Source organism: Neltuma alba, unplaced genomic scaffold (assembly GCF_004799145.2).
Source record: "Neltuma alba isolate B1F8T4 unplaced genomic scaffold, ASM479914v2 tig00010185_pilon, whole genome shotgun sequence".
In the NCBI taxonomy this organism is placed as follows: Eukaryota; Viridiplantae; Streptophyta; class Magnoliopsida; order Fabales; family Fabaceae; genus Neltuma; species Neltuma alba.
In genome coordinates this window covers 189,463-205,394 of record NW_021635126.1, presented here as the reverse complement: position 1 = coordinate 205,394, position 15,932 = coordinate 189,463, and the positions used below count along the sequence as shown (strand labels likewise).

Sequence of the window (15,932 nt, the reverse complement as noted above, 5' to 3'; positions counted from 1 at the left end):
TTTTATCTCAGTGGGTTTTTTTTGTGATTTTTCCTTAATTATATTGTAGATAGAGATTATATCAACTAGAAATTAAAGACTCTTTAAGTTGATTTTAATTGCAAGTGAATCTTGAAAAATAATACTACCTCTGGTCTTTAATATATAAAGGTTGGTTGATTAATTTGAGTAGATTAAAAAAAAAAACTTTAGTTACTTGTAATAAATAGACATTTTTTCTAAAACACCTTTGCTAATAATATATATTAGCTAGAGTTAAAAATCAAACTAGTTCTTATATACAGAATCAAAGATAGTATTAATTTTTAAAATGATACAAATTACACTTAACTACTTTCTTTTGAAGTAGCTAAAAGTGCTTTATAATATGTATAATTCCTTCATAGCCTCTCAATCTGAGTTGGGCTCTCGTCTTAACAAAATACTTTCCCCTACAAACATAGGTCAAACAAGCAACAAACTAACAATGATTTCCACTGCAAACACAATTAGAAGCTAGCCATTGAGGTCAGCTAATACAAAAAAAGGATTATATTATATGATGTGAACGTTCACATATCCTTCCTTTTTCCAAAAGAAAAAAGGGAAATTTAGTTTTAAATAAGCCCCCATCTTTTAAATCACAAGGTGGGTTTGAATGTCGATGTCATGCCTGAAATTCCTGAAGATGATGCAAGGATTTCGATTCTACCGTAATACACTTCTGGAGGCTGGTTTAGTTATAGCTTCGACCAGTCTGTACATCCAGCGATCCAGCATCCCTATAAATGTAAACACTATAATTTTTACACATGAAACAAGAAAATCACAAATATATGCAAGAGATGCACATGGTTCCATTTTTCAAAACAAAAAAAAAAAAACTAAATTCAATTAATTTAAATAGTCAAAATATTTTCTTATTCAAATATTTTTAAAAGAGAATAATATAAAAAAAAAGATATATACTTTTATAATTAAAAAATATTATAACTGAATTCATTTTGAGTTAGATACAGCCATATCTATTTTTTTTTTCTCAGGTGGACTGCCATATCTATTTTTATAAAATTATAAAGATAAAATATATTCTTCTTGGTATGAATGAAAAAATTTCAATTTCAATTTTAAAATTATTTGAAAGAAAGTACCTAATAGGTATTGAAAACAAAGGTATTCCCAAAATGTTCTCTTTAAAAAAATTTAACCATTTAAGATAATTATTTTACATTTCAACAAAATATATATAATTTCAGGGAAAGTATGTTCTCATTTTAATCATGTAAGATGTCAGCATATAATAAAGTTATATCTCAAGAGAGAGTACTTTTGGTCCGATTTCACAAAAATAAAAGTCATCATATTTCATAAAATTTCCCAAATTTTGACCAAGTCATTTTTTGGGAGACAAAATATAACACTCCAGACTCAGGAGTTACTGCAGTTATAATAACATGGCATGCAAGATAGATCATACTAAGTTGGAGCAGAATTTTAGCCTTGGTTTGAAAGCAAACCGAACCCATGAATACTCTTATAAATGGAGCATAATCAGAGTGTGATTAAAGAGAAAAACCTGTCAAGGCAAAGGTTCCGCCCAGCACAGCACAAAGCCGAGTAATGAAATGAAGAAAACTACGGCGCTCTTCTCTAATGGTGACGGTAATAGGTGACAGATCATACAAGAAGTAGACAGCTGCAAAGAACAAATAGAAGAGATGATCAGAATCAAAAAGTCAGAAATAAACATAGTCAACCCTAAACACAAGCTCAACCTGGCCAGGTCCGGTCTTGATCGTTCATGGGGGAAAAGTATTCTGTAACTGAGAACTGATTAGTAGGCAAAACTTCCTTTGATATGTACCTGTATTCAGTGGGAACAACCTGCATTACAACAGCCAAAACTTTAATATATCTTCAAGCAGCTTCAAGTGCAAAAATATGAGTGATTTGATATTTTAACCACAAAAATTCGTAATCAATCCAACTGGTAATATAGCATCTCCGTTTCTTCTCTGAGATGGCAGACTAAAGAGAACAATGCTAATCGCCATGAACTCATCAACTCATTCTAGTCTACATTTTTCCAGGGTCAAAATGAAAATCTCCTTCACTTCTCTAAAGGTGACCCAGCCCTACCCTTTCCTACGACATAGCTCTAACGTATATTACGCACGCTTTTCCATCACCTGAAAGACATTCCAGTGATCAGTACCATCCTATAGTTTAAGTACCTTAAACTATTCGACTTTATAATTCTACCGAACAAAAAGTCAGTGCTCTATATTAGTCAAATTATTCTCCATTTTATTAGCACAAGGGGCAAGTCGAAACTAGCATCATTGTGGGATCATCGTGATGCCGGTAGTGAGAGAAATATCATAGATAAATATTATTTTAAATTATTTTAGATATTTTAATTTTAATAATATTATTTAGGTTGTTCATAAGATCAGTTTATTGTGGATAGGATCCAGTTTGTTGTGCTTTATCCACTAGAGTCAATCCCAAGACTTAAGGGATTATTTCTTGATTTTATTTGATTATTTTAATGAAATTACAGTATATAAATAGACTAGCCTCCTAGAATATAATTTCAAAAATTAATAAAAGGTAGGGAGATTTAATAAGAAAAGTAAAGCATCTTGCTCAACCCTCCCTTGCCAGCTAGACTTGGGAGGATCTCCAAAGGAATAAAACCGACATACCACTACTCAATCCCTACTTGCAGGGAGATTAGTCTATTTATAAATTATAACTACATCAAAATAATCAAATTAAATTTAGAAATATTTCCTAAAATCTTAGGATTTGAATCTAACAAATATACAATAATAAAGTAATTACTTTCTACTCTTATAATACTAAATATAAGACTCATTTTATAGTGCAGATCCTTAGTATTGATCTTGTCAACAACCTAAATAATATTATTAAATAGAAAATATCTAAAATAAATTAAAATAATATTTATCCACTTATATTTCTCTAACTTCCCACATCAACCACCATCCCACAATAATTAGTACTCTATCATTATACAGGATAGGCAGAGAGAAAGAAAGAAGAAAAATCTTTATTAAGATATGAAATCTGAATCTAACTTCACAAATTAATAAAAGGTGGGAATATCTAATCAGAAAAAGAGGGTAAGTAGCGTTCCCTTGCTAGCCAAAGACTTAGGAGGATCTCCAAAGGAATGAAACTGAAATATCAGTGCTCAATGACTTGCTTCTATTTACTAAAAGAATCAAATAAAATCCAGAAATAATCCCTAAAATCTTACAACTGACACTAGCGAATAAACCATTAACAAACCGGATCCTACCTACAACAATATGGATCCTTGTTTGACTCCTAAAATCTCTTATCAAATATTCAAGATAAATTGATCCCATCAACAACCTAAGTAATATTATTAAATAAAAAATATCTAAAATAACTTTAAATAATATTTATCCCTGATTTTCCCTAACTCGCCACATTACCCATTATCCCACAATAACTGGTACTCCATCAAGATCAAACCCACATATGGAAGTGAGATTAATGCCACTAGGTCATAGGACCATTGGCTTATTCTCCAGCTTTTTTGGGGCCAATTGTGTACAAGCCATGTCTAAGATTAAAATATTTATACTTTTTAATCAGACACATGTAGGCTAGACTTTGCAATGTTTCCTGGAGTCAAACATACCCAAAAATAAGTGTTAATGTTCTATAAAGATTTATCAATATTGAGAGCAGAAAAAATGAGAAGAAATACAAGTTGCCATTCTCCGAAAAACAATATCAGAAAAGAGTGTTCAATAAGGGCCTAAAAGTATAGAGAATAGCAATCTATAGAAAGAATGTTATGCAGACCAGGTTGTTGATTATTCAAAAGACAAGCCAGTATTCCAACCTTAACGTAATATTTGAATGTCCCACTCGCATCATGCAGAATTCTCGTCGTCCCATCCAGTGGATTGTGAAGTCCTGGATATTTGGGGCCAAACGACAAATCATGGATGACATGACTTACATTCACATTCTTTGATCCTCCAAAAATCTGCAGAAAACCAGTAAGATTGGATAAGACTTCTGATATCTTGTAAAACAAAAAAAGGGTGAGAATTTATCGCATCAAATTTAATTTGATAAGCTCCCAAAGAATTTAACATAAATCGCACTGAAGCAACTTGAGTAAATAATCCACTTTAAGATAATAGGAATTAATTTCCAAATAAAAATCCAGGGCATTCAAGCTCAATTTAGACTCTTGCCTAGCTAAAGAAAACAAACAACAAAAGATATAGAAACAAATGAAAGAAAGGATCCCCTTGTTGGTAATAGGCCTGCCGTCATCATATGGGCTCTTCTTATGGGTTAACCTAGTTTTCCTATTTAAGAATATAGTGATTATTTCCTAAGATCATATCTGCATTTATTACGCATTATTTCAGTTTATGTATCCCATGATTCTAGGAGGATTTTAGGGGATTAGATCTGATTACATCTCTTCTACTCCTTTATATATGTAATCGCTATCTCATGAATAAAATTTAGAGCTGCTTTCTCTCATAATCTTTCATGGTATCAGAGTTGTGGTCATCGGCTCAATGTCTTTCAGAGCAGTCCTAATGAATCAGCCGAGAGCTTTCACTGTTGATGATGGAAACACTAGTCCATTATCGACTAGAGGGAGCTCAAAAGAGATTGGTTCCGAGTCACGTGGAGGAGACCATGGAGCGAATTCATCATCGCTTCTTGGGATGCCAGGAAGCGTGTCGTATTCTCATCCACATGCGATGATCACTCATCGTTTCAACAGTAACAACTATCTCCAATGGTCCTGGAATGTTCTAATGATTGTTCGCGGAAAGAACAAAGAGAAGTATTTGATTGGATCACCCCCCAGTTCTGAAAGTGTTGAGTTTGAGACCTGGAGCGCTGAAAATAATATGGTGATGGCGTGGCTTGTGAATTCTAGGATTCAACAAAGAAGACCTACTCAATTAGAGAAAACATAGCTACTGTTATCCAGGTAAAGCGATCACTACAGAAATTAGTTTAAGGAGAACAAACCGTTACATTATATTACAGTGCATTGATGAAACTCTGGCAACAAATTGATCTCTATGAAACTTATGAGTGGTCCTGTCATAAGGATATTATATATCACACGGCAGTGAGTGATCGTGAAAGGTGTTATGATTTCTTGCTTGGCCTCAATGACTCATTTGAAGATGTACGAGGTTGCATCATGAGTATGAGGCCCTTTCCTTCATTAGAAGAAGCATTTAACCTGGTTCGGTGTGGAGAGAGAAGAAAAATATTAACTTTGAGCAACCCTTTTACTCTTCATGAAGGATCTGCATTAGTTGCTTGCTGGAACCAAGGAGATATAGAGGAGAAAAAGTCTGACAAATGGTGTGATCACTACAATAAAAGTGGACACACCAAGGACACTTGCTGGAAACTACATGGCAAGCCCCAAAATTCAAAACAGAAAAATAGAAACAATCGAAAGGATCTAATGGTAGGTTCCACAAAACCTGAAGGAAGTACCCTAAGTACTGAAGAACTCCAAGTCTTACGTAAGATACTAGATAAGCATGCCTCGACTTCTTCAAAAATGTGTGAGAAGAACACTCCCTCTATTACACTAGCTCATTCAGGTACAGCCCTAACTCGTGCTCTTAGTGGTATAGCTAAACCCAGAGATATTAAGGTAGTGGATTCAGGCATTATGGTTAGAATCCCACGATTCGCAATTCGAATCTTGCGATTTGAGACAAAATAGACAATAAAAGATACGAATCTCCCATTATATCTTTTTATGGCCTAAATCGTGCGATTCACAACAGAATCATGTGATTCAGGCAGTGTTGAATCATGCTTGATCTAACTCAACACTTTAAAAAACCTTTTCCATGTCTTCTTTTTTTTATTTTTTTTTTTTGTTATTTATAGGAAACAATCTGTTGTATAAATACTCCCTAATGTACTTATCACTTTTAGCTTATCAAATATCAATCAAAACCCTAATTTTTTATTTCCTAATTGATTTTGGGGATTATTTGTCATTGAAATTTGATATACATTGGCTTTTGTTAGTTTTTGTAAGGTGTATAGAACCTAATATCTACACACTTTTGATGTTCTCTTCTATAAAATTACCTACATGTCATCTTTAATAATTATGCGTGAATCTTAAAATTCATGATAAGTTTCGATTCAAGATTCGAAAAATAGGTTTTCTGATTCACAATTCGTATCCTGATTTGATAACCTTGGATTCAGGAGCAACTGACCACATCTGAGAAATTTTTTTTTTATTTTTCTGCATGTTCTGAACATGAGACTATTGAAGTAGCAAATGGACAGTATACAAAAGTAAGAGGCTCAGGCACTGTGATTATATCTGAAAACATCATTTTAAAAAGGGTTTTATATGTTTCAAAAATTTAGTGCAATCTGTTATCTGTACAGCAAGTGGCAACTCAATTAAACTGCCTTGTTATATTTGATAAACATGGCTGTGATTTTCAGGACTTGATTTTGGGGAAGATGATTGGGAAGGCTAAAGTGTGGAATGGGCCCTACTATCTTCAAGGTTCATCAACATCACGTTCTCACGCTGTTTATTCTTTTATGACAAATAAAGATTTTATGTTATGGCACTCTAGGTTAGGCTACCCTAGTCCTCACAGTATGCAGTTTTTGTTTCCACATATCAATAATAAAGCTATTTCAGACTTTCATTGTGATACTTGCCACCTTGCCAAACAAGTGCGTACCTCTTATACTTCTCATCCTCATACACCGACGCAACCCTTTGCATTAATACATAGTGATGTTTGGGGTCCATCAAAATTTGAAACTAACTCCACAGTTAGATGGTTTGTAACTTTTATTGATGATCATACTCAGCTAACTTGGGTTTTTCTAATGCGACAAAAATCTGAGGTGTTTTCTGTTTTTAAAAATTCCACACCTTTATTAAAAGTCAATTTCATACCTTAAGGTTCTTCGCAGTGACAATAGAAAGGAATATTTAAATTCATCTTTTAAATTGTTTTTGAAAGAACAAGGCATACACCATCAGACTACTTGTGTTCACTCACCCCAACTGAATGGTGTGTCTGAGAGAAAAAATAAACATTTACTTGAAGTAGCTAGAGCTGTTATGTTTGAAACACATGTGCCTAACAAATTTTGGGGGGATGCCATGCTCACTTTTGCCTATTTAATAAATCGTATGCCCTAAAAAATTTTGCAATTTGCTAGCCTTCTTCAAAAATTTTGTGAAGTTTATCCTAATTCTCATCTCCATACTTCTATTCCACAAAAGGTCTTTGGGTGTACAGCTTTTGTATACAATGAAGGGGGTGGGAAATTAAAGTCTCAGGCCATTAAAACCATTTTTCTAGGATATTTCTCAAATAAAATAAGGTACAAATACGTCTATCCTACCACAAACAAAGTTTTTGTCACTATGAATGTTAAATTTATAGAAAATCAATCCTATTATCCCAAACCCACCATTCAGGGGGAGAGAGTTCAAAGTGAATGGTTAGCTTGTGAGAATGATCATCAATCTGAATCTGGAAAAAATATCAATGGATCCCAAATGTCACCAGATGTCCTTGGTATTCCCTACTCTCCAAATAGCCTACTTCCTGGAACTCAACAACCTGAACATCATACCTCCGCTACTGAAAATAGTCCTAAATCACCTCAAAATTCTTCATACAGATCTGAGTTTCAGGACACAAACCCATTTGAAACCCTTTCTGAACCTGCCATGTCCGACACTAGGGTGGAGGAACCTAATGCTACAACAGAACAGCAACAAAGTGGAGAAGAACCCATCCCCACACCTACACCAAACCATGATTCAGCTCCTGAGGCAAGTCTTGAGGATCTCCACTGGCCAATTGCCCTAAGGAAGGGAAAAAGAAGTTGCACACAACATCCTATTGCTAGGTATATCTCATACAAGAAATTGTCCCCTCGTTTAAAAACCTTTGTTGCAAATGTTGAAAGAAAGACTACACCCAAAGGTTTCAAGGAAGTTGTGGTTGACCCTAAATGGAGACGAGCCATAGAAGAAGAACTAAGAGCCTTGCATAAAAATAGAACCTGGAAGATTGTTGATCTACCAAAAAGAAAATCAGTTGTGAGCAGTAAGTAGGTGTTTACTGTAAAGTATAACCCCAATAGGAGTGTGAACAAGTATAAAGCCCGATTAGTTGCTCGAGGCTTCACTCAAACCTATGGCATAGACTACCAAGATATTTTTGCCCCTATAGCTAAAATTAACACAACAAATGTTCTTCTATCTGTGGCTGCTAATCTAGATTGGCCCCTCTACCAATTAGATGTTAAAAATCCTTTCCTAAACTAAAATCTTGAAGAGGAAGTGTACATGGAGGTTCCTTTGGGAGTAAGAAATTCTGACAATTCTCATAAAGTCTGCAGACTTTACAAGTCCTTGTATGGGTTAAAGCAATCACCTAGGGCTTGGTTTGAACACTTCACCAAAGCAATCAAGACTTGGGGTTATAAACAATGCTAGGCTGATCATACATTGTTTGTTAAACATCATGGAGGTAAAATCACCACCCTTATTGTTTATGTTGACGATATTGTATTGACCAGTAATGATGCAGAAGAAATTACTAGGCTCAAGGAAAATTTGGCAGCTGAATTTGAAATCAAAGATCTTGGAACACTAAGGTATTTTTTGGGCATGGAAGTAGCATGCACACAAAAAGGGATTAGTGTATCTCAACGAAAGTACACTTTAGACCTATTAAAGGAGACAGGAATGTAGGGGGCAAGGCCAACCAACACACCAATAGAGCTTAATCAGAAATTAATTATCAGACCTGATGGTACATCTGTGAACAAAGAAAGATATCAGAAGCTGATAGGGAAGCTCGTTTATTTCTCACACCAGGCCCAATATATGTTTCCCAGTAAGTGTGGTTAGTCAATTCTCAAGTAACCCTCAAAAGGAGCATATGACAGCGGTCTACAGGATTCTAGGATACTTAAAGAAAACTCCAAAGCAAGGCTTATTTTTTGCAAAAAGAGATACAAGAGGCATTGAGCTATTTACTAATGCTGACTGGGGGGGTTCAAAGACTGATAGGCGGTCTACCACCAACTACTGCACATATGTAATGGGAAATTTGGTAACATGGAGAAGTAAGAAACAACCAGTGGTCTCTCGAAGCTCTGCTGAATTTGAATATAGAGCTTTAGCTCTAGGAATCTGTTAAGGTATATGGCTAGTTAAGCTCTTAAAGGAGCTCAAGATTAACACGGGAGGACCAATCAAAGTAAGATGTGATAACATCTCAGCAATCAAAATTGCAAATAATCCTGTACATCATGACCGTACAAAACATGTGGAGATTTATCGACATTTCATCAAGGAAAAATTAGATGCAAAGGTGATTGACCTATCATACATTCCCCCAGGAAGACAAGTGGCAGATGTCATGACAAAGTCTCTCACACAAGAGAAGTTTGACAGTTTCATAAACAAGCTAGGAATGATCAATATCTATTCCCTAGCTTGTGGGGGAGTGTTGGTAATGGGCTTGCTGTTATCACATGGGCTCTTCCTATGGGTTAACCTAGTTTTCCTATTTAAGAATATGTTGATTATTTCCTAGGATCATATCTGCATTTATTACGCATTATTTCAGTTTATGTATCCCATGATTCTAGGAGGATTTTAGGGGATTAGATATGATTACATCTCTTCTACTCCTCTATATATGTAATTGCTATCTCATGAATAAAATTTAGAGCTGCTTTCTCTCATAATCTTTCACCCCTTTTGCCAAAGCGTTAGTTTTAAACCACATATTAAAAATGAAAGATAAACCCAGAAAGCATGCCAGAACATAGAGACTTTTTCCATATAATTAATCATTAATTTAGAAACAAATAAAAGAAACTGAAGTCCTTAAGGATTGTTAACAATACTCTTTAATGACATCTGAATATGAATTAAGAAAAATGGTAGCGCTATAGAACCCAGAGCTTTGACTTAATCCACATAAAATCATCCGTAAGAAGCTTAAATTCCAAGTAAAGTTGTTGACTGCAACATAAGACCAATCTAATCTCTCAACAAAACTGCTGCTAAAATAAAATAAAATAAAACTACCTAATCTCCTCATGTATAGCATTGGCATACAACAACTAAACTGTCTACTTCTGATTCCGTGACCACAGTCATATATTCTAAGGTATTAGTTAATTTTCCTATTTCCAATGTTACCAATCCTAGAACCAATCAAGATAGTAGCTAAGGATTCAATGGTCGAACCATAGTCAAACCATGCATGATGAAACTGGTCATAATACAATCAATATATTTTAAATTTTATATATTTCTCCAATCCTTAATATAAGAGCCAATTCGATATTCAATTTGATCCTAAATATAAAACCTTAATCCACTTTGAATGTAACTCCACGTATAGGAGAGTAGGGTGGGTAATTTAGGTCAGACGAGCCAAAAGAGACAAAGTCACAGTTCCATATTGTTGACGCTACTTGGACTTGGGCCTTCCTTATTTAGCAGCATTTAATCAGATTTAATTTCCTATCAATCTCCTAGAATCATGGCAGATCTGATTTTGTTTTTTGAATTTTGAATTTGCGGATTTTCCTGATTCTCCTTTGATTATATAATTATGGACTGATCCTATAATCTTCTGATAACCTGAGATTATTCCTATAAATAGTGTACATTGTCATTCGAATAAAGCAATCTTTTCTGGCATCAAGTTGTCCATGGTATCAAAGCAGCAATTATCCGATTCGGCTTTGGGCTGGATGGGGAAGGCCAGGGGGTTTCAACCTCATTGGCACACAACTCCACCGCGTCGTTGATGAACCCAGCTGTGAACCACCAAGTGCCAAATGATGCCAGCATGTCTCAGATCACTATCCATCGTTTGAATGGACAAAATTACCTCCAGTGGGCGGCCGGTGTCCAACTATATGCCACCAAAAAAGGGAAATTCGGATACCTAAATAGAGCAACAAGAAAACCAGACCCCACAGATGCAAAATACAGCATGTGGGAAGCAAAGGACTCCATGATACAATCATGGGCAACTCAATGACCACAGAGATCAATACGAGTTTTACCTTGTGCAAATCTGCTCAGGAAGTATGGGAGGCAGCTCGTGACATGTTTGCTTCTCTAAACAATCATGCAGCCATTTTGGAAATAGTCTCAACTAGACCTACTCAAACCAGGCACCTTTAATATTACTGAGTATTGGACTAATCTAGTTACTTTGTGACAACAACTAGATCAATACGACACCTATGAGTAGTCGTGAGTAGTCGTGTACAGCTGATGCTCGTTTGCATGCCAAGATCAAAGAGGAGAAAAGGATATATAAATTCTTTCTTAGACTGCACCCTTCCTATGACGAAATTTGAGAGAGGATAATGAACCAGGAAAAACCACCAAGCCTTCATGAAGTGTATTTCAAGGTAAAACAAGAAAGTCAAAAGAAGCTCAATGCTCCAAGGAAATCAAGTGGAGCAGAACCTAAAGCAAATGCCTTAATGGCTAAGGGCAAAAAGAATGGCAAATGGTGTGACCATTGCCAAAAATCAGGACATACTCAAAATGTGTGTTGGAAGCTACATAGAAAACCATGCAACCAAAAAGGAAAGGGTAAACCCGAGGCAAGGGCCCATACAGTTGCGAAGACAGATTCAAAAGATCTTGGCAGCAACCTAAACAAGGAGGAACTAGAATTCCTTCGAAAATTACTACAGAAACATGACAACAAAGAGAAGCTGATAGCCACAGGTAATATAGCTTACACAGGTAATGCAGTCCTAGCCCTTAATACTGGGGTTCATCATAATCAAATATGGATAGTTGACTCTAGGGCCACTAATCACATGACCGTTAACGTTAATCTTCTTCAAAATGTTAAAGCATGTAAAACGCTTATGTTCATAAAGTTTATGGAATTGATGAGGTTTGCTTATTTGGTGATGTGATACTGAGAATGTGTTATATGTTCCTGATCTAAAGTGCAACTTAATTTCTGTTAGTAAAGCTACTCTGTCCTAGTGCTATGATCATAGGGGCTTTATATTGTGGATCATCATCAAAGCAAAGAGACTCAAGGTGTGACTTTTGCTACAAAAAGGAACTCCATCAAGCAACTCTCGAATAAAGAAGCTGTTTTATAGCATTATAGGTTAGGCCATCTAAGTCCTAATTATATGTCCAGAATGTTTCCAAATTTTATGAATAAAAATGCTTTTTCCATTCCTTGTGAAGTATGTCAACTGTCCAAACATACATAAAGCAATTACAAAGCCCATCCTCATCAATTTTCTCACCCTTTTTCCCTTGTGCATAGTGACATTTGGGGGCCAGCTTGTGTTTCAACCTTAGCAAATGCAAAATGGTTTCAACACAAATTGATAATCACACACAGGTTACTTGGGTGTTTCTCATGAGAGAAAAATCAGAGCTTACTCAAATTACCATGAACTTCCACAGATTGTGAATCAATTTAACACATCAATAAAAGTTCTGCACAGTGATAATGGGAGGGAATTATGAACTCAAATCTTCAAGCCTGCCTCAAAAAACATGGGATTATACACCAAACAGCTTGTGTAAATACACCCCAACAAAATGGGACAACTGAAAGAAAACATCGCCACCTTCTTAAAGTGACCCGAGCCATTATGATAACCAATAACGTGCCCAAATTTTACTCGAGAGAAGCACTCTTGACTGCCACACATCTCATAAATCGCCCACCATCCAAAACACTCAACTTTCACAATCCAATCCAAGTTCTATCTAAAAACTACCCAAACTCGCATCTACTCACTCACATTCCTGAAAAAGTGTTTAGGTGCATAGCATATGTTCACAATGATCATGGTAGCAAACTGACCCTCATGACATTACATGCATATTCTTTGACTATTCCTCCACCCAAAAAAGGTACAAATGTTACTTTCCTAGCTTTAATAAGTTCTCTGTCACAATGAATGTTACCTTTAAAGAAACTCAACCCTACTATACCAAAACACCCATTCAAGAGGAGGGTGAAGGGGAATGGGAGTTTTTGCTTCCTAAAAATGAACTTCAAACTCCTCGAAACTTGACCACATCTACACCTGAACCCCAAACTACCATAAATCCACCTCAAGCCGAGCCTTTCCAACCCATTCCAATAAACCCAGACTTGAATTCAAACCTGGACAGAATTGAAAAGCCTAGTAATGCCATAAATGAGGAATCTGGTACAATGGACCCTAATGATCCAGAATTCAAAAGTGAAGAAGCGATTCCAGAATCTACAGAAAGCACAGAGAGTGAAGTCGAGACAAATCAGCACAATAAAGTGTCCTCTAGTTTCGAGCAACACCAAGACTCAACTTCAACTCCTAGTCCTGATAATCTTGGATGGCCTATTGTCTTAAGAAAAAAGGTAAGATCCTGTACTAGACATCCTATCAGTAACTTTGTTTCATATGACCAGTTGTCATCCTCCATTCCTAGCTTTGTTACAAGGTTAGCAAATGAACACATATTGGCTACTTACCAAGAAGCCATAAGGGATCTGAATTGGAGAGGGGCCATAGAAGAAGAATTGAGGGCTTTGAAGAGGGAATAACCAATCTCTCCTATATCAGGTCACACAATCAGATTGCAAACATCATGATAAAACCATTGGCCAAGGTACAGTTTGAAGGATTACGAAGCAAGCTGGGAATGCTAGATATATTCTCCAGCTCGAGGGGGAGTGTTAGAAAATCACAAGGTATAGGCTGTCACATATGACCGTTGGTCATTAAGTGGAAATCAGATTTCTTTCCTATTATAGTATCCAAGATTCTCACCACCCTCTGTGCGATTTCATTAGAATTTATGGCAGGAATATTTTCTTTAATTTTGATTGATTGTAATTAGATTACATGAAGTGTTCGTCACCTATATATACTTGTATCGATTCCCATAAAGTAATATACATGAATTATTCAATGAATTACAAGATTCTTGTTTTTTGAATTTTGAATTTGCTAATTTTCCTAATTCTCCTCTAATTATGTAATTATCGACTGATCCTAGAATCTTCTAATAACCTAGGATTATTCTTATAAGTATCATACACTGTCATTTCAAATAAAGCAATCTTTTCTGGCATTAAATTGTTCACGTATCATCCAAAACAAGGAGAGAAGGCATTGCAACTTCAAATAGATCATTAATACTCCTCCACTACCTGCCAGGGTACTTGGGCACTCATCAGGTCTGTGTTCTGAGGTCTATTTCTCAACTAGTTAGCCTGTATTTTAGTTTATTTCACAATTTGTCTAGTTTTGATTGGTTTTAATGTTTTTTACCAGTTTTCTTTTTGTCCAGTTTTAATAGTTAAATGGACCAAACTAACGGAGATCAGGATCCTCCTGTCACCTCTTTTTCTTCTCCTCATCCCATTCCCACCATTGGATTGAAAATGAACAGTTGATACTCAGTATTTTGCAAAACCATTGTTTTTCTATTTTTAGGTAGTCTATAGCTGTGAATTGTCCAAATCAAATTCTAATAGTATTTTTTATTTTTTACATAGTGCTTTAATATAATTTTATAAGATATTAAGTCTCAACTATTCAATTTTTATTCTCAAAGAAGGAGATGAGATGAGAAGAAAAGGAGAGCAAAAGACGAGGATGAGATCCAGATCCAACTAGCAGCTAATTCACCGACTCTTTAGTTAAACCAACCATGACAGCCTTTATAACTATATACATCCGTTTCCTCTTTTCATTTCACTCTTTCTAAACATGTCAACACTATTATCCACCCACAAGCATGGAATCACTCCCCCAAATAATTCCTTAGAACGGTAATGTAAAAAGGAAAAGATTATTCCCCCCTCTGGATAGGATATTTACTCTTCTGATATAAGGTCTGAGGACGGATATAAAAATCCTTTTCTATGGATCCTTAATATCATCTGTGCCATTTACTCTATCACAGAAATTTGTCTCTTGGAGCCATGCACCTTGGGCCATGGCCTCTTAGAGAGACTAATACTACCTATTAAAATATGTGATGTAGTCCTTCTAGTCACATGTACTGTTCAGAACAGTGAAATTTGACAAGAATTCCTCTATGTATATTTAAAATCACTAAACAAAATAACTACCAAGACTTGCATCCAGGTTGGAGCACTTTCCAAATGATTTGGGCTTCACCTCAGATATGTCTTTCATTTGCTGTTGTCCACTAGTGTGTTATGGTTTTACAATGTTTATTCAGGCTCCAGTTTGATACGTATGAAGGAGCCCAAAATGTTATGTCTATCTATGCGTGTCTGTTTGTTGTGTCACTAATGTATGCTGTTTCTTTATTTTAATAATGTATTTGACTTTTTCAATATATATTAAAAAAAAAGACACTAACAAGACCAATGAGGAAGGAACAAAATCTTACCATTTGGGCAACATATATATTTAGTCCATGAACTGAAATATGGAAATTTCCAGCAACCCTCTGGACATCTAAAACACCATAAACCTACAAAAGAAACACATTAAAACTCAGTCTTTCCCATTCAAAAGGTAGACATGGTCCATGACATGATAAGTGGAATTCTTACCCGACATCCTTCCCCATTTGCTATTGCTTCCTTCACCTTCTTGACTGTATTTTCAGTGGATTCATCAAAGCCTTGTAGATGAATCTTATTTTCTGAACCCTCATGATGATCTTTTCCATGATCTGTTTCAAATGTGAAATTTATATACGTTATTATACATGATAAAACTATGGTATCATTCTTTTAACATGCTACTTCATACTAAGAACAATAGCAAAGACCTAAAATATGGAATTATTCTTGGATGTCTATTCCTTCCAGCCATAAAACTAGTCATTTGCA

General features: G+C 35.4%; 1 protein-coding gene across 1 annotated transcript in view; it reads right to left on the bottom strand.

Annotated features, from left to right (window-relative positions):
* Window positions 1–488: 488 nt before the first annotated feature.
* Window positions 489–15,932, bottom strand: part of LOC114754706 (endoplasmic reticulum-Golgi intermediate compartment protein 3) — a 41,069-nt gene continuing 25,625 nt past the window's right edge. The window contains exons 7-12 of the mRNA XM_028943519.1: window positions 15,651–15,772; window positions 15,485–15,568; window positions 3,884–4,030; window positions 1,755–1,863; window positions 1,556–1,675; window positions 489–761 (exon numbers count right to left, since the gene is read on the bottom strand). Of these exons, the coding sequence (XP_028799352.1) occupies window positions 688–761; window positions 1,556–1,675; window positions 1,755–1,863; window positions 3,884–4,030; window positions 15,485–15,568; window positions 15,651–15,772 (656 nt within the window). The 3' untranslated portion in view covers window positions 489–687. The remainder of the gene's footprint in view (window positions 762–1,555; window positions 1,676–1,754; window positions 1,864–3,883; window positions 4,031–15,484; window positions 15,569–15,650; window positions 15,773–15,932) is intronic.